At 41.5% G+C, this 27,433-nt stretch overlaps 1 protein-coding gene across 2 annotated transcripts in view; it reads right to left on the minus strand.

The window, feature by feature from the left end:
- Positions 1-27,433, minus strand: part of NBN (nibrin) — a 64,743-nt gene continuing 37,310 nt past the window's right edge. The window contains exons 6-16 of one of the 2 annotated variants that reach the window (XM_032795319.2): positions 25,725-25,842; positions 22,847-23,037; positions 20,241-20,338; positions 16,140-16,287; positions 15,376-15,657; positions 14,371-14,839; positions 11,916-11,987; positions 9,861-10,016; positions 8,587-8,700; positions 4,952-5,001; positions 1-186 (exon numbers count right to left, since the gene is read on the minus strand). In XM_032795319.2, the coding sequence (XP_032651210.1) occupies positions 156-186; positions 4,952-5,001; positions 8,587-8,700; positions 9,861-10,016; positions 11,916-11,987; positions 14,371-14,839; positions 15,376-15,657; positions 16,140-16,287; positions 20,241-20,338; positions 22,847-23,037; positions 25,725-25,842 (1,729 nt within the window). In that variant the 3' untranslated portion in view covers positions 1-155. The remainder of the gene's footprint in view (positions 187-4,951; positions 5,002-8,586; positions 8,701-9,860; positions 10,017-11,915; positions 11,988-14,370; positions 14,840-15,375; positions 15,658-16,139; positions 16,288-20,240; positions 20,339-22,846; positions 23,038-25,724; positions 25,843-27,433) is intronic. The other variant, XM_032795321.2, reaches the window with a different exon arrangement.

Below are 27,433 nucleotides of genomic sequence, written 5' to 3' on the forward strand. Positions count from 1 at the left end.
CAACGTAAAACTGATTTTGTTTTCCTTTAATAAAAGCAGGACTTAAAACAATTGTTACAAGAGAATTTAAACCTCCCATATATATTGTTCACTGGAACCAGCAACCAAGATGTCAAGATGATTTTGCTGTAGGTTCATTGTAAATTCAAGAGAATTTATCTTCTCCTTTTCACATTAGGATCATATCTGCAGTAAGAGGGAAAAAATGTTAAGTAAACAGATACCAACTATTTATTTCAAATATTCAAAGCTAAATGTTTGATTTAAACAGTTGAAAGTTGACATTTCCTTTTTAGATGGGGTCAGGAGCACACACTACTCCCACTTAAGTCAATAAATGTTAAGGGTGTTCAGCCTCTTGCAGCACTGTGTTTTTTATTGCCAGTAAAATAAAAAGAGTACACCTGAACTGTGTGACATTTCTAGAATTTGTGAGTGGTTTTGGTTAAAGGTAACTTACTACCTTCTAAGATTTTTAGATGCTTTAATATTGCAATCAAATGAAAATCTGTAGACATATTTCACCATGAAAGCTGCTATTTCTTGCTGCAAGAATTTTCATTGGCTAATATTGAAAGGACTTCCTCTCAATAACAATGAAGTTACCAAAAGCGACCATGTCATATGCTACAGCTCAGTTCAGAGAAGCATTTACCAATCCCTTCCACTTCTCCTCCCACACTTGATTCTTCTCCAGCTCCTGCCTACTACTTGATCTTTTAATGAACTTTTTTGATAGGGTACAAAATGATTAACTAGGGCCCAGGAATGTGTTTATACTTTAAATTCAAACCTTGTCCTTTTTTCTCTCCAGGCCTGCCTCCCACCCCCAGCCCAAAACACAAACAAAAAACCCTTCTTTGCTTCTAACCTGCTTTGTTTTCACAGAAGAATAGGTTACAGCCACAACCAAATGATCAGGCAGTTTTACTTCCCTTAAATCTAATTCCATTTACTAAGCTTTCTTTTCTCTGAGACAGGAAAATGTCTCAACTTGTGAGCCAATTTACATCACCACTGAACTAGAAATGTATTACAGGTCACTGCTGTTCCTAGGCAACTCATTTATCCTTTTCTGGGAAAAAGAAATGAACTGTGACTAACTATCACAGGCTGCACACTGGTAACACTCAGAATTTGAAAAGGCTCTTTACACGTCTGACTATGCTATAATATTTTATACTTCAAACCACTAGTTCAGCTGGTGAATTAACAAGTGTGTTCTGTAACAGCATACAGGTTTTTTAAGAAATCACATTTTGTTTAAATTAGACATAATTGATGCAATTCAAGTCCCAGAGCTACTGCTAGTTCTCTCCAATAGGGAAACTAAAGATACAACATATACTTTTTGGCTGAGTGGAGCAGGATGTTTGGCTATTTCAGCACTACGCAGCTTTTAGCGACAGGACTGTGTAGTTACAGCTAAGGCGCGCAGTGTAGCTGCTCTTTATCGCCTCTCCTGCCGCCAAAGAGCTGTTCACACCAGCACTTGTCATCGACAAAACGTTTGTCTTTTGGGGTGTGTGTGTTTTTTAACACATCTGAAAGACAAAAGTTTTGTCATTCAGTTGCCAGTGTAGACAAAGCCCTGCACTCAACTTGATGGCATTTCTCCACTTGTCTGTCTGGCTAGAACGCAGTCTGCAGTAGTGTTGAGCTGTGTTGGTCCCAGGATATTAGAGAGACAAAGTAGGTGACCTAGTATCTTTTAGTGGACCAACTTCTTGGTGAAAGACAAGCTTTCGAGATACATAAAGCTCTTCAGGTCTGGGAAACATGCTCAGTGTAACAGCTAAATACAAGGCGTAACAGATAATTTAGCATATGTAGTTAACACACATTTCAAGGGACCATTCAAGGCATAAGCGCTGACTCCATGAGTGCTCCAGGGCTGAGGCACCCATGGGAAAAATAATAGCTGGTGCTCAAGTACCCACCAGCAGCCCTGCAGATCAGTGCCTCCTCTTCCCTCCCAGCACCTCCCACCTGCCTCGATCAGCTGTTCTGCAGTATGCAGGACGCACTGGGTGGGAGGGGGAGGAGTGAGGCAGGAAGAGGCAGGGCAAGGGTGGGGGAAGGGATAGGGCCTGGGGGAGAGCACGGGTCAAGCATCCCCCAGCATCTGAGTAAGTCAGTGCCTATGATTTAAGGTGAAGTGGCTTGTTACCCCTCCAGTTTGGTGTGGAGCAGCTGGGCAGGCAGTTTGTGGGCTACAGAGTGTTGTAATATGCCACAAATTCCACTCTTTCTGTTCAGTCCATGATTTTAGCGTCTAGTGAAGTTATGAATTTAAGTTCCCAGGCTCGTCTTTTGAAAACATGCAGGTTTCCTTTGAGGATGAGAACTGATAGGTCAGAGATTGAACGCTTTTTGCTAAGTGATCATTCTCTCAGAGGTGACAGGGTGTTTTTGTCTTTTGTCATTTTCCTGTGAGAGTTGTTGAGAGCATAACTATTGTTTGGCTTCACCCACCTAGTCAGACATGCCAACTCTCATAAACTGATAGTGAGAGTCACGATTTCTAAGTAAAATTAAGCCTCACACATGATCTCTCAATAGAATTCTCAAATGTCAGGGTTTTTTTTCATATTTCCAGTCAAACAGGAGTTCCCCCACCCTCAAGGAAGGAATGTGGTTTCAGTTAATTCCAAAGTACTCTGAAAGACAATGAGAATTTATTTACGTATCAGATAAACAAAGCTATCAGACTAACAAGTGGGGAGAAGAGACACTGTGGCTACACCCTAGCAGGGAAAAGAAATTTCATATGGGGCTATGTCTACACTACAGCTAATGTTGGCATAATTCACGTCGCTCAAGGGGGTGAACAACAACATAAGTTACACTGACATAAGCACCAGTGTGGACAATGCTATGTTGATGGAAGAGCTGCTCCCGCTGAAATAGCTAACGCTGCTCACAGGGGCCGGAGTAGTAAAGCTGACAGGACACCACTCTCTGACCTAAAAAACGCAATATGATGTATTGCCACCCTTACTTCTGCGCTGCTCCTGGTGAGGCACTGCCTTCAGAGCTGGGTGTCTGTCCAACAGCCCCCTGCTCCCCGGCCGTCCAGCTCTGAAGGCAGTGCAGAAATAAGGGTAGCAATATCACAACCCCCCTAAAATAATCTTGTGACTCCTCCTGCAACTCTCTTTTGGGTCAGGACCTCCAATTTGAGGAACACTGGTTTCACCCATGAAATCGGTATAGTATAGGGTAAAAGCACACAGAACACCAGATTTCACAATCCGTGATGCGTCTTGCATGGCTGTGAATTTGTTAGGGCCCTACTCATATCATATTTTATTGCCTAGGCATTTCTGTCCTTTTTTACAGAGGAGTTTGGATTCTGCAAATTGGGATTTTTGCATAATTTTGTCAACTGTAAAATTAAAAAATCAGAGCTGGAATTTTCCTGGGTTCTTCCTCCCCTAGTTAAAAGTTCCAACAATAGCAGGTTTAATGAGCAATGAAAAATTAATTCTTTCTAAACAATCATATTGTTGGTGAAGTTGCAAATAAGGATTTAACCAGGTGAATGTGTGTGAACTGAGAGTCACTCTTGTGATTACTGAAAAAAGAAAAAAAAAGAGCTCTAGCAATAATCACAAAATACTTCATTCCAGGTTACAATCTATACATACACATACAAGTAAACTATATAGTTTACAATACATATCATACAATGTGCATATGTTGGAACAGTGCTGAACAACACAGTGACTTTTAAAGAGAAGAACTGAATAAACAGAAGCAGACTGCCTAGCGGTGGGCTCCCATTTTTGTTTATTATTAGAGATTGGGTTAGGACTCATGCCTAGGAAAAGAGGCTGTAGAGAGGCCGAGAATGAACTGGCCAAGGAATAGTGTTGAAGAAGAATCTACTGTCCTCTCTAAAGAGGGCAGACAGGGGAGGAGGAGGAGAAGTAAAATGAGGATATCAGCAAAAAACTGGTAAAGAGGGTTTATGGAAGAGAAGGTGCTTTACACAGGGTAGATTTCAGACATACAAGATACAGGAGCATAACAATGTATTGAGCCAGGATAAGAGACATCACCTCACTCCTGTGACATGGGTCCTGCCCAAACAGAGGCATTCTGTGACTTGTAGTCCAATCAGAAGCCACAGAACCAGGGGAACAGTAGGCTTCTAACAGCATGCTGAATATAAAAAGGCTTGCTTTATTCTGGAGAGAGAGATCAGGAAGATGGCAACACCTGCTGAGTCTCTCTACCAAAAATGAAACAAGGAAAGCGCAGTACTGATCTTTTCATGGAGAAAGGGCCAAAGCAGCAACCGGGGCAGAAGCCTGGAAATGAATGGGGGAAAGGCCCATTTAGGATCCCTGTGTGAAAAGGTATGAGCCCCTCTGTGAAAAGTGAAGAGGGTCCCCCCAGACTGATTACAGCACTATAACCCAAGCAATCTGTTTTTATTTTGGACTAGTTTTGTTTATGCTGGAAAGGGGAATCTCTGGTTCAGCCACAGCAAAACCTTCCAACCAACAGGGAGACAGGCACTGGCAAACTCTGCTAGCAGGAAGGAAAGCTGCATCCTCACAAGTAGGAAAGTGATTCTTGATTCAAACTTAATGCCCAGGTTCCTGGAATTGGGGGCTAAAGTGAAGTTTATAGGACGGAGATGAAGCAGCAACAATTCTACCTGAAAAGGCTCTAATTACCAGTAAGACTAGTAGTTTTGAATGTTACATTAGAAGGAGTAATGTATGGCCCAGGAACTGATGAAGTTTAAGGTATAAAGAAAGTTAGGAAAGAGCAGAAGAGGATGCCACGTTCTACTCATATGTGGTATCAAGAAAGGAGGCAGCCAATGGAGCTTTAGCCATCACGGTTTAATTAGAAAACCGAAATTTATCCAGAAAATAAGTGAGGTGATGTATAACATATCAGACCTTTTAAAAGCACTAACCAAAAAATCCCTTACCTAAAGAGATCATCAGCGAGTGATTCCTCTCTTGCATGCCGATTCTGTTCCTGACAAAATAAAGTAAATCTCTTCACTATTGTTCATACTAACACAACAGTCCTGTACTGAGACATCTTGCTGTGAATACCTCACATACAATGCGTTTTACAGGAATGTCAGATTATGGTTTTCAATTTTTAAAGTAGGCCACAGTTACAGAAACTAATCTGAAAAACAAATCAGACACTTGTGGGAATGTCTTCACTGTAGTTAGTCTTAGCCTATGCTCTTACATGTTTTTGCCCAAACCACTCTCATCCACACCCAAAACCCTCAAGCATGTGCTTATTTGGACTTTGAATTTATGCTTGCTTGCACGGGTAGGGGTACGGATTAAAGCCAGAACTGTGGTTTAGCTCAGGCTAGAACTTGCCTACTTTGCAGCAAACATGCAGGCAAGATCACTCGAGTGCTGAAAGTCCTACAAAACCCTTTCCCACAATTTTTTCCAAAGGACCGAGAAGTTCTCACACAATTTACTGGGAAAGAATATTAGCGTTTCTGCACAAAAAAACCATAGGCTATGCCCCCAGACATTCATGGATAAGGGCAGTAACAATGAGGACACAGTAACAGAGGGACAGCTTTGTTGTGGGAATGCTCATACTCAGGCTAGGCTAACTCAAATGCTCAGACCCAGGTGCCAATTACCTGAGCCAACTGCACAGTGTAGCTGTCCTGCGTCAGACAAAACTGAAGGGGACGGAAAAATATTCATGGCTTTACATTACGTGTCATGACGGAATTTTCAAAAGCAGGAATGTCAGACTAAAACTGCAACAAGCGGAAATCTATTAGTTGGTCAAAATTTTGAGTATTGTCACAATTAGTTTTAAACTCTGAAACTAGTTCAGCGGTGGTGTGAAGGCTCCTTTACACAGTGTCAAATAGCTGTAAGTTACCGTAACTTCTGCCAAGGAGATGTAAGTTAAAGTAATGGATGACCTACTTTAGTTTACAGCTATCTAAAGCTTCCTGCTACAGAGTTTTTTCATTCAGTGCTATCATCTTTCAGCAACTGAGTCTGCACTGCACCAACTTTGAATTTGAGTAATTAAGTCTAGTCTAATATAGGTGATGAGTTATAGGGGTGTATAAGTGGTATGTTGTGAGTCTAAGTTAAAATCTATGCTCTCTAAGTGTAACGTATACTTTGGTGGCAAAAAGGGAAGGGACAAAAGGAGCTGCAAATTTCATCATTTTAAACTGTCCTCTGAGTTTGATCCCTTGTTTTGCTATAATACTTTTAAGAGCTGAGCTGGAGAAATGCTGAACGTCCACAACTGAAGACAATACAAGCCGCAGAGCTTTAGCACTTCTGTCATAAACAGATAAGAAAAGTTAATGGCACAGAAGTACTTTATATCTCTTTGACTATACAGGGTTAACAAGTTCAGTAAGCCTGGCTGTCACCTGACCAGAGGACCAATCAGGAGACAGGATACTTTCAAATCTTGAGGGAGGGAAGTTTCTGTGTGTCCTGTTAGTTTTTGGTTGTTGTTCACTCTGGGGGCTCACAGAGACCAGACATGCAACCAGGTTTCTCTCCAATCTCTCCGATACAGGCGCTTATAAGTTCAGAATAGTGAGTACTAGGTAGATAAGGTGAGTTAGGCTTATGTTTGTTTTCTTTATTTGCAAATGTGTATTTGGCTGGAAGGAGTTCAAATTTGTATTTTGCTGAAAGGATTTTAATTTGTACTTGTATACTTAGGCTGGGAGGGTATTCCCAGTGTCTATAGCTGAAAAACCCTGTACCTAATCCATCTTAAATTTACAAAGATAATTTTTACTGTTTTTCTCTCTTTAATTAAAAGCTTTTCTTGTTTAAGAACCTGATTGTTTTTTTATTCTGGTGAGACCCCAGGGGACTGGGTCTGGATCCACCAGGGAATTGGTGGGGAGAAAGGAGGGAAGGGGGAGAGAAAGGTTAATTTTCTCTCTGTGTTAGGATTACTTTCTGTCTCAGGGAGAGTCTGGGAGGGGGAGAGAGAAGGAGGGAGGAAGGTGAATTTTCCTCTCTGTTTTGTGATTCAAGGAGTTTGAATCACAGTAATCTTCCAGGGTAACCCAGGGAGGGGAAGCCTGGGAGAGGCAACGGTGGGGGAAAGGGTTTACTTTCCTTGTGTTAAGATCCAGAGGGTCTGGGTCTTGGGGGTCCCCGGGCAAGGTTTTGGGGGGACCAGAGTGTACCAGGCACTGGAATTCCTGGTTGGTGGCAGCGCTACAGGTTCTAAGCTGGTAATTACCTTAGAGGAATTCATGCTGGTACCCCATCTTTTTGGATGCTAAGGTTCAGAGTGGGGAATTGTACCATGACAACCTCTCAAGGTTAGGCCAACATCCTGCACGCTACCTTTTCATGCAAACTACATTCTAAACTACTTAAAAAAAACTGGGTAACAGCATACTCTCAAACTGTGGTCTGCTGACCTCTTCTAACAGGAGTTGCTTCTGTCATGGGAGTAAAGCATCTATGCCTGTTTTCAAGAGGGGATACTTTGTTAATTGGAATCCGGGTTATGATTAATTTTAGGGCTTCCAAAGGCTTTTTTTAGCTACCTGAGCTGGAGGGTGAGAGGGAAAAAGGAGTCAGAATCACACTGCTGCTTGTGTCCTTCATAGGTGTGCCTCATATAAATTCAACAATGAGTAAATTTGTGGTGGATGCCAAATTAGGATAACAAGCACAGAAGATGACAAATTTCAACGTGGCTGGGAGACATTATGCAGTGCTTTACTGCAAGGTAAAATCTAGCACTGAAATCAACTGTTAAAATCAGTGAGAGGAAATAAACAGCAAATACAGAAGTGGGGATGGAGTAAAAAAACTCAAGAAGTGCCACCTATTGCATTTTCTCCTTAATACTGTCTTATTACCTTTCCAATTAACCAAATAATACTGATACCACAGGAAAGATATGGAACCTAGAGTGGGAGATTGGGATGGAATGTGGCCCGAGAGAGGAGCTTTTTTAAAGAAGCATCACACAAAATGAAAAAGTTGAGAACTGCTACAGCAAGATATAAATTACGTACAAATGGAAATATGTTCTCTAGTGAAAAACACAATATTCAGTCTCCTGATTACAACATGTACATCTCATAGATATTTTTCATCTGAATATCAACTGCATTCTAGTCTGTGAGCAGACCATCAGCTGTGCTGCACTGAGTGCCTTGAACACTGAGGTTGCTGAGCTTGTTAATGTAAAAACTTTCACTGCTGCACTCAGAATTCATGCAAGGCTAAGCTTCAATAAACTGTTTATTTTACTCAGTCATTAAAATCACTTTCTCCTAGATCAGTGCCTTTTGCTTTACAGCAGTCTCCTCTGTACCGACATTATGAAAGATTTAAGCATTTTATTAAAATTTTTATTAATATTACATATCAGATTTATCCAAAAGAATCAGTAGAGTGTCAGCCTTATCACTGAACCCCTTTTGTTTATTTAGGTTCCATCCCTAACATCTTTTTGGATGTGTTAAGTGGCAGATTTGTTCAGCACATAGGCTCAACTTTTAGTACAGAGCTGCCCTGTTCTTGAGAAGGACCACAGTCGTTTTGTTGCTTGGAAAGAATTCCTTACCTCCATTTCCTGCCTTAACCATTCTTCCAAATGTGAATTCTTTTTGGCATGGTGACCTATCAGATCTGATCCTCCAATAATGTGTGGAAGTTGTCCTGCTCCAGGATAAGGTACCTGTTGGACAAGAAATGTTTGCTGTTATAGTGCAGGCTGACAACTGTGCAAAACAAGAGTAGTCACCTCTAGTAAATTCACAGTGGCAGAATACCTTTCATCCAATTTGTCTAACAGTATCTATGTAATGAATAGTTCTACTTAAATAGCACACCACCTGCAAACTCTCCCTCAAAAGAAAGACCTGTGACTAGTTATATTTTTAATTTGTTAAATTAATAAACGAATATATTTAAAATGCATTTGAAAACAACAGAAACTGTATTTTAAGTTTCTAATCCAGTCTGATGTAGAGAAGAGCTTGTAATACAGAATGGAAAGGATGATACATTCAAGGATATTGCATGTTCTATTAAACAATTTTAAAATGCTATTTGGAACTACGGTAGGTACAATATTTTCATACAAATGTGATTTTCAAGATGACTATGTCCATTTAAAGGCATTTAAATTTTTTACTTAAATGTAGTGTATTGCATATCTTAGATTATACTGCACTCTCTCTTTAAATTTTGGGCTGAAGCTATATTCCTACAATGAATACAAAGTTTTGTAAAAGTCACTCTCAGAACCCAATTGATCTTAGTTTTATAAGACATGCATTTTAGTAGTTATGTTTAGAAATCCAAATTTTTGTAGTCAAAATGTAAAACTTCAAGCCAATATATGTTCTCAATAGGTTATTTGAAAGGGACACAGTAAACCTAAGAGGAGATACAACCTGAAGTTATAATACTGTTCAAGATCACAGCATCATTTAATGAGTCAGCTTGAGTAAGAACTGCACAAGCCTCCAAAAAGAACACAGGTCTCTAGGTAATCATCTGGTGGGAGCAGAGATGATCTGTGCCTGCTGATGGGGGGAGGTGGAGGCGGGTGAGGGCATGCTCAGTCCATGTGAGCATGCTCAGTACAAGGCAAGGAGCAAATCTGGGGGGCACGTGACTCCGCATGCCCCCCCATAGGTTGCCTCTGGGTGGGAGGTAACCTTCTCTGATATCTGTCTGATAAATTAATACAAAAACAGCCACAGTATTTTGCTCTTTACCACAATGCCTCTAAGAATGCCTTTCATCTAATAACATGTCTATTGTATTAGCAGCACCTACATGGTTATTTCAAACAGTGCCATCTTGTGGCAGTTTAAAATATGCACTCACCTTTTTGAATTTCTTGAAGTTGTTCAGTTGCTTATAATTGATTTGTGCAGCAACAAGACTATTTGGCCTTGGATGGCTAACAACCAGTGATCTAAATTCAGTCAACAAGAGTCTGCTGGGCAGATTGCTGGAGACATCTTGAAGTCTGTCAGTGTTCTTGTGAGAGGAAAAAGGGGAAAGGAGAACTTCAAGTTGTTCAGTAAACTAAGAGCCTATTTTCAAGAGATCAGAGAATGTACACTTGACGGGTTAGAAATGGAAGGCAGATATTAGCTCAGAACATAACAGTCTAGATAAGGCTTAAAATTTAAAACTAGATTTCTAGTAAACTAAGGCTAACCTTAAGTGTTACCCCCACTCTGGGGAAACTCGGACCCAGGTGGTTCCTCCCCTTGCCATGTGGCTTTGGGGGAAAAACTGCAGGGAGGAACCAGATTTGGGCTTGGATCTACACTGCAGCTGGAGATGCAGTTCCCAGCTCAGACAGATGTATAAAGCACTAACTTTGATCAAGCTAGCATGCTAAAAATGGCAGTGATTACACTGCTGTGTGGACATCATGAGCTAGGTCCAGTGGGATGCAAACTGTGGGGCACACCCAGAGGAACATTCCGGGGCAACTGGCGATGCAAGACAGCTTGTGCCAGCTCCGAGCAGTAGGGCCTGAGCCAGCCCCCACAGGGGAGGTGGGGAGAGAGCGCCACCTCCACCCTGACTCACCTCAACGGGCCTTCTAGCCTGTGGATCAGTGTGCCGTGCCAAGTTCCACCCCCAGCAGGCTCTGTGCTCAGCTCTGGCTCCGCCCCCAGAGACCATCACATGCGGCTTCCCCCACCCTGAAAACCAGAGGTGGGAGGGGCAGAGGAGAAGGTATTGGCTCTGCCCTAGCAGTGAAAGACTGGCTGAAAGGTAGAATAAGCCTGGTGCAGAGGTGGCCTTGGCTGTGCAGTAGCGTGTATATGTGTGGGGTGTGTGTGCGCATGTGTGTTTGGAAACAACGAACAGATTCCTTTAATGGTAAGGGGGTGGGCGTGACTGGAAAAGTTTGCACACCACTGGACTAGTTAACTGAGTACGTACCTGGCGTCTCAGATGGGACTGTATTCCAGCCCCCAGCTCGTGACACTGCCTGCACCACCATGCCTACGCTGCTATTTTTAGCAAACCAGCTTGATCACAGCTATCATGTGTACATTTACCCGAGCTGGAAATTACATCTCCAGCTGAAGAGTAGATGTACCCAGAGACTCCAGCCCATAGGAGCAGCTGCAGAAGCAGCCAAATCAGGGACCTTTGGACACTGAGACAACTTCCTACGGTTCTGACTGGACTTTCTCTGCCCTGTGCTGATTGGGTGTTTGGTTCAACCCTCTCCCCCTCAGGATCTCTTCATGTCATCTTCACTCCACACCTACTGTCTTAACTTCTTCTCCACTGCCCTGTCCTTCACACACCTCCTTTCTTTCAGTGCTCCATTTTCCTTCATTTCCCCCCTAATTAGCTGATCTTCCAGCCCCTCAAAATAATGGAATCAATATGACATTTGCTGCCATCATATTTTTACTTTGCTTGTGTGTTACACCCTTTCACCCACCCTGTGTCTGTCTGGCCTATTCAGATTATAAACTCTTTGGGACAGGAACTCTACTACTATTTGTACATAGCACAAGGAGGGCCTATTCTTGGCATATGACTATCATAATAAACATGGTTAATAATAATATTTTGCTTAAGGGTGTGATTTATTTCCTTTCCTCTATGGTAATAATCTACATGGGATAAGCACTTTTATACCAATGTAACCGCATCCACATAAGATCCAATGCATCCACATAAGAGAAGTTGGTGGTGTACCTGTACATCTTTGACTATATACTGATATAGTTAAAGCAGTACAACTTTTATGTTTAAATAAGCCCTCATTCATCAAACCCTCCTATGTCCCCTGCACACATATGAATTTAGTTTTAAAAGCAAAAAACTGTGGTACATTTCCTTCACATTTCTGAGTATTAACTAATGCTAGGTATTCCTTGCATTTGACTAGTTTCTTACCAAAACTGATGATTCTTGCTTAATCTCAATTTTCTTCTTTGTAGTTGGAACAGCACCAAGTTCATTTTCTTGCTGTTTGACCAAACAATTTTAAAGAGCAATCATTGTAAATGTAAATTATGATTGTATATTTACAAAAAAAACGAATACACCCTGGACATATACTTTAACAATGAATTGTTCTAATAAAACCACTGCCCCTGGTTTGTTCGGATTACTTTTTTTTAGTATAAGAAAACAAAGTGTTTTTCGTTAAGAATTCATAATTCCTAAAATCCTACCAGTAAGGATTATGAAAATCACTAAGTTTTCAGGTATGAATCAAAGTATTAGTTTTCTATTTTAAATTATATCCCAGAGTTCACAGTCAGGAAATAACTAAATGTAAGTGTCAATTTGGGAGCAATCGTGATTAGGATCAAGGCTAGTCTCCTCACAGCCTGTAGTTAAGGAAGGGAAAGCATAATGCTACACATCACAATTTTGCTCAGTATCTAATAACTTCCTCTAAAGCTTTTCTATTTCTGCTATAAAGGTGTGTTGATGTCACAAATGGTGTTTGTTATGAAAAAAATCAGGTAGGAAAGGTGCTAGTATCAACACAACGTTTCCTAAAGTGTGTACTTGCAGTGGCCCAAGTGGTCAGATTAGATTAAAATTTTGCCTTTTATAAAAAGTCCCGTCATTTTTGGCTCAATACCAAACACATTCTTTCACACCAGAAAACTAAAGCCTTGTCTACACTTTTACCTCAGCCACATGACCAGAATCTCAGTACAAATCAGACTTTGCACCCTCAGATTCCAGAAAGTGTCCAAAAACACTTATCTGACCTCTGAAAAAGGATACAAACAAAAAAGGATCCCAGGCCACAGTTATGAGGCAAGAAATTGTCTACCACATGAAAAATTAACCTTATAATAAATTCTGTAGTTACTATGCCTAAAGAATCTTTAGAAGTGCTCTCTTCCAGGTGAATGTCATCAGCTTCCTTAATTTCAACAAACAAGTAATTTTCGGTGCTGACCTTCCACAATATAGGTGAAGTGGGGGGATTCTTTACTGTATAACGTAGAGAATTATTTGATGCTAAGAAAAAATTCCATTATTAAAACAGCACTTAGGCCATGTCTACACTAGGTCATTTTCCTACCAGCATAGATTAAGCTTCAGCAACTTGTGGTGTTTTTATCGCTATGTCAATTAAACCTAATCCTTGTTCCCTTAACACTTCCACATACACACACTTGTCCCCTATGCTTTTAATAATAGCCTTCTCCCAAGCATCTTCTCTTGTTCTCTTCCAGATAACTTATTTTTAATTAGACCAAACATCCAGTGCCTTCTATTCTTCCTCTAAGACTTTACTTCATTCCCAAATTTAAGAGTCAGTAATCACAAGCTTATAACCACAAAATCAATCACATGAGTTCTTATTTGTTATAATCCTTATTCCTCAGTCTGCCTGCTGTCACCACTCACATTGTCTAACTTTGATTATACATTCTTTGGGGTAAGAACTAGGGTGACCAGATTCCTAATATTAGGGGCTGTCTTGTATATGCAACTATATTTCCTTCTCCTCCCCCCCGGAGGAAAAAAAAGTGTCACAATTTTTCACACTTGCTATCTGGTCACCCAAGTAAGAACAGTTTTACATTTCTACAAGTTTTGTGTAAATTTATAGTGCTATATAAACATGAAATAAGAACATTTAAAACTCTGGTTTCTTTCTGCAATCTGAAGATAAGAAAAATAGTAAAGAAATTAACCCCATATCAGATCAGACATCTGTCTATGCAGCTTAGTGTCTCTGTTTCACATATGGGGTTTAGCTATTAGGTGAGAATGCTAAGGATGCATAATGATCTCACAATATATCATCTTGCTGACATCCAACACACAGGTACAGAAACTCTCTGACTGGAAAGGAGCTTGACACAGTTTCTCCTGGGAATTCAGAAGCATAACAATTAATAATAATAACTGCACACTGTACTAAAAAAACTTCTCTTCAGGACAGGAAAAGGTTTGGCTGTTCTGCTTACAAAGGCTGTATTTCTTTAACAAGAGCAAACTGACAGCTTGAGAAAGAAAGTATGAAGCGTAAATAACTGATGCCGGTTTAAAGTTACAAAGTGCCTCCATCTGGGGAAATAAACTCTAAAAACGCTACAGGATATAGACGTCCTTGGTCTCCAGAAGTCATTATTTTAACTCATTCATCACTATGTTTACATAAAATCCCCAGACTATACCTACTGCTCATTTATAATGGCATGAGAGCTAATATATTGCATTCAAACTGCTCAAAGCTGGTATCTGTTCTTAAGCTGCATTTGTCTTTGTGCTAAGAGTCTAATTGTGCAAGATGCTGCTGCACAGGCTCCTCCAATGACGCTGTAACTTGCAGGATCAGGTCCATAATGAGTGATTAATAAAGAACATTACTTACCAATATCCTATTGGCTTCTTCTTGAATTACATTTTCTTCTTCAATCCTTTCCCCCTTGGTTTCCAAACGTCTTTTTTTCTGCATATTGGTTCCATGCTCATCGCGATCCCCCATGTCAACTTCCCAATCCAGCTCTTTGCTCTCAAACACAAGCTCTAGTGTAGCCGCATCCTCAACTAAATCATCTAACTCTTTTCTCTTCTTTGATGCAGGTTTTTCACTGGAAACATTTTTAGTAACACTTTCATCTTTCTCTGATTTGCTAGTTTCTATTGCAAGCTTTAGGCTTGTATCTACAGGCAAAAGGTTTGTTTTCAGGTCCAAGGTATATTGTTCCTTTTGAGTCTGTTCCACTTTACTTTTCCACATCAAGGAAGTTGTGGGTTGGGTCTGACAGGAAAGATGAGATGACTTTTCCTCCATCTTTGCCAGTTTCGGTACAGATGTTTCTCCCTCTTCAATCCTTTCCCTTAGCCAGAAAGAAAGAAAGAATTTTTCAACATGATAAACTCAGTAAGCAAACAACGCACGACTGAATATGAATCCAAAAATCCACAAGTGATGATTTTTGATTTTGTAATGTTGCTTACATGTTTAGAGTACTTGGTTGTGTGCACTGTGCTTAGCTATATGTCGGGTGTCCATGGGAGTTTGTTACAGAGATGAACCACCTGCATGAACATTGCATAATACGAGTTAAGGCAATTTTTATTTATGTGCCTCAACTGACGATTTTCTGCATTTTTTCATGATTGTGTTGGGATTTGAATCTCAGCAGTCTTAGCACACACTTTTCTGTTTGGGGAAACAGATACCTAGAAATGGCCAGTTTAAACTAAAAAATGAATAGAGGAATTCAATTTTGTAGTCAGGTAGTAAAATCTACATTGGGAATAAAATGTATGCCCCTGGAACTAAAACAAATTACTTTCTCAAACAAAGAAAGCACCAGCTGAAAAAATATGAAAAATAGTGCCCCCCCCCTCCAAATTTCCGTGAACATACCTTTTCTTTGGAGCTGTCTGGAAATAATTTTTAATGGAGTTAGACTCTTGCTGTGAAGCTCTCTCTCTATTTCTATTAACTCCTAAAATTTTAGGGGGTGAGAGGGGTTGACTCTTTTGGTCAACCCCAAGCGTTCTATGCATCCTGGGTAATACCGTCCCTGTATTTACACTGCCACTAGTGCTGGGAGTCTCCTTTACAGTAGTTATATTCTGTGAATACATTTTGTCTCTTTGATCCATTTGGGGAGTTTTCTCTCTCTCCTCTCCGCTTATCTCCATACTACACAAAAGGGAGAAAAAACTCTTAAGTAAACATACAGGCAATCGTTGTAGAAACAGCATACACATTACAGAGCACCACAGTAACGCAGCTGTACCTGTGGTATACAATGAACACTTATGAAAGCTATATAAATTAATACCTGCTATGACTAAATGATCTAGATAAATATAAAATTGCTTTAGAATTCTGAATATGATTAAAAGAGCCAATCAGATCTGCTGCATCACCAATTGCATCTTCTAGTGTCAAACCTGATGCCCTAGCTGGCTTTCCTGCTGTACTCTATCACTTCAAGGCAGAAGTTGGACTCCTGTGGATAGCGACCACAGTTTACTTTTGTAAGTTAGGGAGTGCCCCATCAAATGCTGAGCCCCACTGACTATGGCAAGTCTAGAACTGGAAAGTCAAATTTCCTAAGATATGGTAATAGCTTTATTTATAGTCATCAACTTAGGAAACTATTTCAATGTGTACTTTACCACGTGTCCATCAGTTCTTCTGGTTCTGTGTCAGCTACATATGCTCTGTTATCACTTGTAGTAACAGGCATTATGGTCTCATGTACAGTCGAACTCTGAGAAAGGGTTGGATGCAGAATAGCTGATCCTGGACTAACTGGCTGTTTAGCTGCAAGTTGAACATATCGAACAATTAAAAAGTTAGCATTCTTCCTGTGGCTCTGTGTATTTATAAGCCATTATTACAGTACTATTACTGTTAACTGATTTTAATTATAAATCCACACAGATTCAATAGTTAACATACAACTCCAAGCAGCATGCTGCTTGCCTGGAGTTAGAATTCAGGATCTGATGGAGTGTCTGCGGAGACTGATCAAGCCCTCGGACCGCTACTCCTTCCTATTTCTCCTCATGGGCACCAATGATACTGCCAAAAATGACCTTCAGCAGGTCACCACAGACTATGTGGCTCTGGGAAGAAGGATAAAGGAGTTTGAGGTACAAGTCATGTTCTCATCCATCCTCCCTGTTGAAGGAAAAGGCCCAGGTAGGGACCACTGAATTGTGGAAGTAAATGCATGGTTATGCAGGTGGTGTTGGAGAGAGGGCTTTGGATTCTTTGACCATGAGATGTTGTTCCGGGAAGAAGTGCTAGGAAGAGATGGGATCCACCTAACGAAGAGAGGGAAGAGCATCTTCGCAGGCAGGCTTGCTAACATAGTGAGGAGGGCTTTAAACTAGGTTCATCAGGGGATGGTTACCTAAGCCCAGAGGTAAGTGGGGAAGTGAGATACCAGGAGGAAACACAAGGAGGAGGGTGCAACAGGGTAGGTCTCCTGATACACTGAGAAAGCAGAACAATTGGCTAGTTATCTTAGGTGCCTCTACACAAACACAAGAAGCCTGGGAAACAAGTAGGAAGAACTGGAAGTCCTGCATAGTCAAGGAAATATGATATGATAGGAATAACAGCGACTTAGTGGTGTAACTCACGTGACTGAGCACTGTCATGGATGGGTATAAAATGTTCAGGAAGGATAAGTGTGGGAGAGAAAAGATGGAGGAGCTGAACTGTATGTAAGAGAGCAGTATGAATGCTCAGAGCTCCAGTATGAAACTGGAGAAAAGCCTGTTGAGTCTCTTTGGATTAAATTTAGAGGTGGGAACAACAAGAGTGATGTCGTGGTGGGCATCTGCTATAGTCCACCAGATCAGGACGACGAGGTAGATAAGGCTTTCTTCAGACAACTAACAGAAGTTTCCAGATCACAGGCCCTGCTTCTCATGGGGGACTTCAGTCACCCTGACATCTGTTGGGAGAGCAATACATCAGTGCACAGACAATCCAGGAAGTTTTTGGAGAGTGTTGGGGACAATTTCCTGGTGCAAGTGCTGGAGGAACCATGTAGGGGCCATGCTGTACAAGACCCAGCTGTACATATCATAAAACACAACATTCAAAAAACAAAAATTTAAACTGATTATGTGGTAGTTATTTTTTCAGGTTATTTATGGCTCCTCAGGATTACGACTATTTAACTTGCATCTAAAGTGCAAGAAGGAATACTATGATGGGATACACCGGCTAAAGGAGAAGTTTACTCCTGACTCCCGTTGGTCAATCATTGACTTACACCATGAAGCAGGATGGTTATATCCCTTATGCATTTTTATCCTAATGTAAATGTGGATGTTTACATTATCCGTATAAATATTAAATCCTTTTTTGAATCCTACTAATTGTTTGCCTTTAATGACAACAAGTGCTGCAAGCTAGGAAATTATTTCCTGTATTCAGTTTTAAATTTTTTGCTTCTCATTTTGATCAGATGTCCCTTTGTTTCATATGGGACAGTAATAAGGAGCACACAGTTTACATAGTGAATCTCATTTGTTATTTCACTCTATCATGTCCTCAATTAATCACCTCTTCGCTTAATGGTATAATTAATCTTTATAATCTTTTCACATGTGCTGTCTTCCAAGTCTCTAAATCATTTCTGTTGCCCACAGCTGGCTCCCTTCCATTTCTGCTGTTCCTTTTTTCTGATGAGATAACCAGAATTGAACACAGTACTCAAAGTGGGAGTACAGCTTCAATGTTATATAGTGGTATTATATTTTCAGTATTTTTTCTTCTATACCCTCTTTTTGTGTGTTGGGGGGGTGGGGAGGTGGAAAGTAGAATAGGGATTTGCTGCCATTGCACACTGAGCTGTCTATAATCGTGCGCAAGTCTCTTTAGTGAGTGGTTACACTTTAATTGTTTTGCTTTGCACTGCTGTGAAAGACAAGCTGACTTCTGCTTACTGACAGTACTTGATACTGAATGTCTGGGTAAGACAGTTTTTAGTGACCTTTGAACTCTGGAATTGCTTCCTCTATTAGATTGTAAGTGTGACGACCTTCATAGTCTGGAATAAAGTCCATTTTTGCCTGATGGGATGAAGACTGTCTGTCTCTCTCTCTCTCTACTTATATAATTGACTGTGGGACAAGTCTCATTAGGTTTTTTTTAATACTAGTCAACTTATTTAGTATTGTTTTTAATATAATTTATGCACATATGTCCAGAGGCAGGTGGTTGTTGTTTTTAAAGAAACATCATCATCAACTGTCAAATTCTATTGGGCTGCGCTAGTTCTGTGTGCCCCACTTTCCCTCATGAACTTCCTGTTTCATCATCAAGGAATATTGGTTTGTTTGTTTGCTTTTTCAAAATTAGCTTATTTCTTGAAACTGTCTTTTGTGCATTTTTCAACACATGTAAGAATCAACAAGCCTCATCAGGAGGGGTTACTGATGCACTATGTGGTGCTAGGCACGTGGGATGAAATCTTTGGTGTCACTGAAGCAAATGACAAAAATCACACTGATTTGAGTGGGGACAGGATTTCACCCTCACCCTTCAGTCTCGTTGCCTGAATGCACTCAAACCATACACCAGTGACCCAGAAATACCTATCATTTTAGGACTTCTTGCTTAATTTAAAAACTACATAGAATAGCTTGTAATTTAAACCTGTAAATATAGCTTAGGTTATTAATATAATACAAAGCACATACTATTTTAATCCCTTAAACCACGTCCCAAACTTGATGCCCTGCTCCCCACCCCTCCCAAAAAAAATCCATGTTTGGAAAACAGGGAAAACCTAAGATCTGTTTGCATAGATTTAGATTCTTATTGCATTAGAGTAGTACTAGAGTATACATTGGTTCAAAAAATAATTAGGTACATTCATGGAGAATAGGTCCCTCAGTGGCGATTAGCTAACATGGTCAGAGATGCAGCTTTACACTCTGGGTGTCCCTAAACCTCCAATTGCCAAAAGCATGTGGCACTGGCGACTGTCAGAGACAGGATACTGGGTTAGATGGACCATTGATCTGACCCAGCATGGCTGTTCTTATGCCAATGCTTGGAACAAAACACCGAAAACCAAACCTGTGAAGTCTAGATCTTTCCCCATTACATTTTCAGGCCAACTAAACTATTACTGGTCTGAATTTTTATTTTAGTTTTTTAAAAAGATTGATGCCTTTAAGTGCAAATAAGGAACTGCATTATAAACCCATTCATTTCTTAGTCTTTTTATTCTTTTTACTTTCTATTATTCATCCTTCATCTGCTTTGCACTACAGTTCTCATTCCAAGCGTGCAGGATAGCATGGAATAAGCAGATTACATATATATTGTTCCTGTGTGGAATTCAAAACATTCTTTTAATACGTTTCTGTATATTCACTGCACAATGCATCTGATTTTAAGTCAGTGTCTGCTTTTTGCTTTACATCTATAAATATGATCATCTTTGGTGCAAGAATTACAAAAACATTAAAGCAAAACATACTATATGGAAAAAAGAAAAGAACATTTATTTTAAAAACATATATAGGCCTGAAATGAGAATGGCCACTAGCTATTACTTGACCCTTTTGTATACAAAGACATATGTTGCCTCCTTTGCTTAAACTAAGATAATCAGCCATGACTAGGACTCCTAGGTTCTACGGTAATACAAATAATAAATACTACACTCTCTCTATATATATACACACACACACACGCACACACACCTCTCCTCCCCCGCAAAGTATCAAGGTTTATAAAATTACCTATGCCAGGCTGGTTTTGAGGGTTGCAATATCTTTCCATAGACATGAAGATAACTGCTAATCCAATTTCTGCTTCTGGAATGGCTCTGAGATTCTTGCTATTAAAAATAAAAAACAGTTTTAGAAAATTAAGTACCAAACAGCAGCAGTTTTTATATCCAAATACTCTGTTTTTTTAATCCAAACATGTGCTTCTCAAAAACACATTCAAGACAGAGTAGCAAATGGCAGCAATCCCATCATATGGTACAAAATGCTTCATGCATCAACACCAGGCTTAAGGGAAAAAACGTTAACATATGAGCCTTGCAGGCGAGAACTTCAATGTCCCATGGCCACTGCAGGTCCATTTTTAGTCCTAGTAATCTTGACAGTGCCCCGTTCCCTTCCTGACCTTAATCAGTTCAGACCTGGACACTTAGCCAAACGAAAGTGCTTCCCATAAAGTGTGCTCTAATTCACTGGGGAGGAGGAGAGTAGAAAAATTATATGAAAAACAAGTTCTTCTGACACGATCTGACTTCTATGGAGACACCTCTTTTCCATGTACACAGTCTCCCATGAAACAACACAGGTTCTCTGGTTTTCTTTCCTACCTGGGTGATCTGTGGGTCTAAATACTATTAACCTATTTTAGGTTTGTTAAAGTTTTTTTTTTTTACCAGTGTTATCCTCTATAAAAACAAAGGACAGCCCCTGGATCTTATTAGTATTCAGTAAAAGTTTATTTTGAAAGTACACTGTAGTGGGCCAGCGTGGCTCCCCTCCTCCCCGGAGAGGGTCAGGCCCTGGCACAAGCCAGAGTGGGCGGAGCTACGGAGCTCTGAGCTCGCCCCTCAAAGGGTCAGGCGGCGACCCAGAACTATAAAAGCCGGCCTTCAGAGCTCAGTTAGACCCCAGCGGCTGGAGAGAACAGATGTCCCTCTGGGAGCTCGAAACTGGGAGACTCCAGCGACCCAGGGGAGCCACCCAGACTGGCCGGAGCTTCCCCGCACTCGCTACCAGGAGGAGCCGCCAGGGCTTCCCCGCGCCTGCTGCTACCCGGAGGAGCCTCCGGCGCTACTGTGGCCCGAGTACCCGAGGAGCTCCCGGACCTACCACCCAGCCCCGGTTGTGATGAGCATATGCTCCTGGACCCCGCTGAGGCCGACGTTAGGACCCAGGTCGGTCCTGAGGGGGAGTACAGAAGCAGCCCGGGGCAGCCGACCCCAGTCAGGCTGAGTAATTGCTGGAGCCTATGTCAGTGTGTTGCGGCCAGGAACCCCATTGACTGACCAGCGGAGTGACAGCCGCTGTTAGGGCCACGGGCTGGGATGCAGTGGAGTAGGAGGCCCTGCGTCCCTTCTGCCAACCCACTCCGGGGTGGCAGACTCCTCCTCTCCCTGGCCTGAGGAGGCCAATAACTGTTAACACTGAGCTTACTGCTTCAGCGTTTGCTGCCCGCCCTGCCCAAGGGCTGGGCCTCCAAACTGGTACTGTTGCTCAGTCCTGCCCCAAGACCTGAGATTGCTGATTCAGCGTTTGCTGCCCCACCCTGGCCAAGGGCTGGGTCTTTAAAACTGCTATTGTTGCTCGGCCCTGATCCATGGCCCGAGCTTACTGACTCAGCGTTTGCTGCCCACCCTGACCTAGGGCTGGGCCTTAAAACTGCTACTGTTGCTCAGCCCTCACCAAGGACTGAGCCTATTGACTCAGTGTTTTGCTGCCCCACCCTGACCAAAGGTTGGGCCCTAAACTATTACCGTTGCTCAGCCCTGACCCAGGCCTGAGCTTTCTGATTCCGTGTTGCGATCTGTCCTGACGTAGGAACCGGCGCCTCGCGGTTGTTACGGCTCAGCCATGCCGCAGGGCCTGAGCCCCTCGGATGGACAAGTACCGCAAGGACTGCCAGGCTAACTTCCCGGGCCAACCGGAGTAGAGTGGGCCGGCATGGCTCCCCTCCTCCCCGGAGAGGGTCGAGCCCTGGCACTCCTACGTTTACACACCTCTACCTCGATATAATGCTGTCCTTGGGCGCCAAAAAATCTTACCTCGTTATAGGTGAAACCATGTTAAATTGAACTTGCTTTGATCCACTGGAGTGTGCAACCCCGCCCCCCCGGAGCACTGCTTTACTGTGTTATATCCAAATTCATGTTATATTGGGTGGCATTATATCGAGGTAGTGGTGTAGTACCTATTCATCTGTTGAGAAATGCACTTGTGTCTATTTAACCAACAGAGTGTCTCTCCTATTTTTCACAATCCTTTTATTCATAGCTTATTTTTTTAAATGGTAGAACCAAGAAAGGACTTGACTTTCCCTTTCGTATTGTAGAAAGCACCAGTTGGTCAAGGAAAAAAGTAAACTGACACTTTAACTCAACAAAGTCCAATTAATTGTGGTTCATTTGGATGCTCTTACACAAAATTATCTAAGACAACAATCCTTCCCTCCCCCGAAAGTTTTAGTCAATATTTCATTAAATTATTGTAAGATTCTCAAGCAATATAAATAGGCACCCTCTCTAAAAAAGATCCCATCTTTAATTCGTACACCAAGAACTAATCCGTATTACTGCCAAAATTTTCTGAAATGTCTATTAAAGTAAAATAATCTATTTCACCTTTGTAACACGGTGATAATGGAATCAATCCAATTTCTCACTGAGTCAGACACTGGGACCTGTGAGTTAGTTAATCCTGCATCAATGACACAAACTTCAGGAGCTACCAGTAAAGAAGTTTCTTTTATTCTCTCTGGCAACAGTTTTGCTTCTCCACCTCCAAGAATAATAGCTGGACTCAGTTTCTTATGCTAAAAGTCAAGAAAGAAAATGCAATTTAATGAACAGATTAAATTTAGTCAGACCTATTAGTTTTCTTTTTACTGAAACAACAACAATATTGAATAATATCAGAACCTATTCTAGAATCAGAACTATATTAATCTGAGGAAATCTAGACCCAGTTGGAAATTTTCTGATGATTAATTTTGTTGGAAAATGCCTGTTCATCAAAGCCAAATTGTCTTGAGAAAATGGGTCAGTTTGACAAACAAACAGCCCTGGGTTCTCAGTCCTGAGGTAGTGGGCATGGCCAGTCTTCCCTGAAGCTGCAAACCCTGAGGGTACGTCTACACAGGGATAAGATTCCCATGGCACAGCTGAAGGCGCCCAGGTCATCTGACTCAGGCTCATGGGGCTAAAATCTGATGTGTAAACATTTGGGTTTAGGCTGCCAACATCTACACAGCAATTTTTTAGCCTCAGAGCCCAAGCCCAAGCCAGATGACCCAGGCCAGCTGCAAGTTTTTTATCCCCCTGTAGACATACTCTGGGAGACCTGGCAGCTACTGACTGAAATGGACACTCCTGTCAGTTTCACCACTGCTAGCAATAGTACCCAACAGCAGTGTTGCAACTGTCAAGAACGTTTCAGTCAGCAGCTGCCAGATCCTAGGGAACATACTATGTTTCAGAAACACCACGTGACAGCGTTCCCAAAATGAATTTTCTTCTGGATCTTCTGTTAGTGAGAGAACAAAACCAAATTTCAAAGTTTGCAATTTCTCACAAATTGGAAATCCTCAGTTTCAGCCAGCTCTTAAGTAAAATGCACATGTGCTACTCCTGGGGATATTCTGTATCAAAAAACTAAAAATTCTGCATACATTTTAAAATTCTGCAAAATTCTGTAAATTTTGTCACTACATAATCACTCCAGTTTCTATTATTTTGGTAATTTATTTCAAAATAGCTGTCAGCAAGTATGTCTGTAATAATAAACAGACACACACAACATTTGCCCCAGGAATAGAGAGTTAAAGAACCCCTATGACAACACAGTTCCTATTTCTCTATCCCACCCACCCCACTCCCCGTCTGTCCCTCTGAGCCCAGCCGCGAGCCCAGACACCCACAACCCCTTCCCCCCAGAGCACAGCCACGGTGCCCCCTCCAGCCAATACACCCAAACGCCCCCCCACCTCCACCCCGAGCCCAGCTGTTGCCCTCCCATCCCAGGGATCCAGACGGAGAAACAGCCTGATGCTTGGTCCCAGGCCTGCATGGAGTTTCCTGCACACTGCTGTCTCCTTCCTTAGGGCATGCTGGGAACTGCAGTTGCCAGGAACTCTTTAGCTCCCTCCCCTTCCCTCGGCATGTTTTCTGTGTGCGAGTTGGGCTCTGCTGCGTCCAGCAGCCCCTAATGGCAGCCAGCAACACTGCAGCCCATTTCTGTGGGGGAAAAGAAATTCTGCATGCATGTTAATTTCTGCAAATTTCTGCATTGCGAGTAGCGCAGAATTCCCCCAGGAGTAATGTGCTTACATACACCAGCTTATACTACCAGTGCAAATGATTATTCAAATCTCCATTAGGTATGTTTGGCATCAGAAAGACAACATCAAAAGAGACCATTGCAAGTTTTCTGATTCCTCCCCGCCAGTTGCCATCATGTATTCATCAGTATTTCTCTCATTAGACCTTGTCTCAAACTGGGCCCTGATCCTGTAAAGAGTTCTGAAAATGCAGACTTTTCTTTCCTGTGCAGAATTCAGTTATTTCAGTGGGAATCCACATGGGATAATGATCTGCACTTGCAGATTCCTTTGGAGGACTTGGGCCTCTGACTCGAAGATCCTGAGGGAAGAGGCAGGGTCTCATGTCTGTAAAGTGCCATGAACATTTATATTTCTCATTTGCATAAAAAAGTAAGAGGCACACATATACAATAGCACAGGTAGGCAACATCTGGGAGCAACTAAGATAGACTTTAAACCCTCTCACCCAGTTTTGCGATCCAAGACCAAAAAATTAGTTTTTTGCACCCAACAGAAGGCATTTTTAGTGATCAACCTAAATGGAATAGTTAACCCTACTCTTCATTTACAGATTTCAGCTGTGTGTGTATTCAATTAAAACTGTTACAAAATGTAGGTTTTTATCCAGGCTTCTGCAAGCAAAGATCCCTTTCTTTAAACAGAGACTGTCCAGGAGTTTATATGGGCAAAGTTGCTATAGTTTTAGGATAATTCACAGCCAATAAGCTTGATATAAAACTGCATGAGCACAACTGTTTTTCTATACTCAGAGCATTGTGGACTTTCAGAGCATGCCAATTGGAATCAGACATTCGAGGACAGTTTCCATAGGTGAAGAGAGATGACAATGTTTTAAATGAAAGTGAGTAAGAGACACAGATTGAAGGGCTGAGATCCAATTTCTGTTGATGGGGGTTAAGACAATGTCTCCAAATAAAGATCAGGTTCCACAGATGCTTGAATATCTGTGGCAGGCCCCCACAAAAGTTTCACTCCCTATTACATACCTTCTGAACGAGTGCAGTTTCAATATACTATCAACACACAAGGTGTTACCTTTGAATTCTAATTGGTGCATTTTTACAAACAAAACTAATTTCACACGTTTTCTGTTTCAAAGTATCTTTTAAATACTTTGATCAACATTGTCTTTACATCTTTGCAACCCAGAGACCAGTTACCTGTTTAGCACTTAGGAACAGAAAGGTTTTGCCTCTGAAGATAATTTTTCTTTCATGACGCATAGACAGATCCAATTTTTCAGGGCCAATAGCAGGCTCATCAACTGGAGGATAAAAACTACAATGAGGGGGGAAACAAAGTTATAAAATTTAGATTTATGTTTTATGCAGCTTTTACTGCAATTTATTTCTACTTTGTTTATTTCAAAAGAAATCTTTAAAGGCAGGACATCAAAACATATTGTAATTCTTTACTGTTGTTATAACTACTTAGAAAATGGGGAAAGGAGGGACTGGATCTTTCAAGAGATTTATAACAGTATATGGAGCCTCATTTCTGGATCAGTGATTTGAGGGAGAGATTTTCAAATTCAGTGCAGTTGGGCATCTTTCTCTCTCTCAGGCTCCTCTGATAATCCTTATCTAAATGTGGCACAGGTCAAGTGTGACCCAGAGTCATTACCATCAGTAACGACTTGGTGGTCTAAGTGCCAATTCTACTAAAATGATAACCACATCATAAAAACTATCATCATGACAGATACCTTATTGGCAATCTCAGCAGAATGCCATGTCTCATGGATCCCTGCACAACCTATTCACTACTACAAGTGGTCCTTCTAAACAGGGATAAGGTACATGTATTAGAAGAGATGAAAAACGTACTAACACTGAGTGTGCTACACATCTTTAAATAACAATATGTGCATGCGCGTGCACACACACACACTTTTTCACTAAGCAAAACAAAGAGGAAGTTATTCAACCTGTGTAGTAACTGAGGTTCTTTGAGATGGGTGTCCATGTGGGTGCTCCACTTTAGGTGAACCTGTGCCCCTGCCCTTGTAATAGGAGCTTTTTAGTAGCAGCGCCTGGTTGGGTCTCCATCTCGTGCCACCTCTGGCAGTTACATAACACTGTGCGATGAACCCTCACTTCTCTACCACAGTTTCTAGCATAAAAATTCTGAAGTAGAGGGGAGAAAGGAGGGTAGTGGAGCACCCATAGGGACAACCATCTCAAAGAACCTCAGTTACTGCACAGCGTGAGTAACTGTCTCTTTTTCAAAGAGTGTCCATGTGGGTGCTCCACGTGAGGTAACTGTAGAGCAGTGCCCCTCTCTGGAATGGAGGGGCTTTGGAGTTGCAGTCTGGGCAGATGATAAAACCACAAGTCCCAGTATAGCGTCTGATGTCGCGTCTAGCTATACCACATAGTACTGTGTGAATATATGGGCAGAGGCCCAAGTTGCTACTCTGCAGATGTCCATAATGGGCACATTGTTGAGGAAGGCTATCAATGTAGAGAGAGCTCTGGTGGAATGTGTGTGGGTCTGCAGTGGAGTTTGTATTTGTTGATGGTAATAGCAAAAGCCAGTGCAGCCAGAGATCCATTTTGACAGCCTTTGGAATATGGTGTCTCCCTTAGATCGTTCCATGATGGAAAGAGAGAACTTTGGTGACTTTCTAAAAGACTCTGTCCTTTCAATGTAAAATGCTAGAGTCCTTCGGACATCCAGGGTATGAAGTATTGCTTCTTGTTTGTTCCCATGAGGTTTTGGGACGAACGATGGGAGATGGATGGGTTGATTCAAATGGAATGACTAAACTATTTTAGGTAGAAACCTGGGGTGTGGTCAAAGGGTAAATTTGTAAAAAATATTGTGTATGGGGGATGTGCCATGAGGGTCCCAGTTCGCCCACTCTTCA

This window comes from Chelonoidis abingdonii, chromosome 2 (genome assembly GCF_003597395.2).
Source record: "Chelonoidis abingdonii isolate Lonesome George chromosome 2, CheloAbing_2.0, whole genome shotgun sequence".
NCBI classification, from domain to species: domain Eukaryota; kingdom Metazoa; phylum Chordata; order Testudines; family Testudinidae; genus Chelonoidis; species Chelonoidis abingdonii.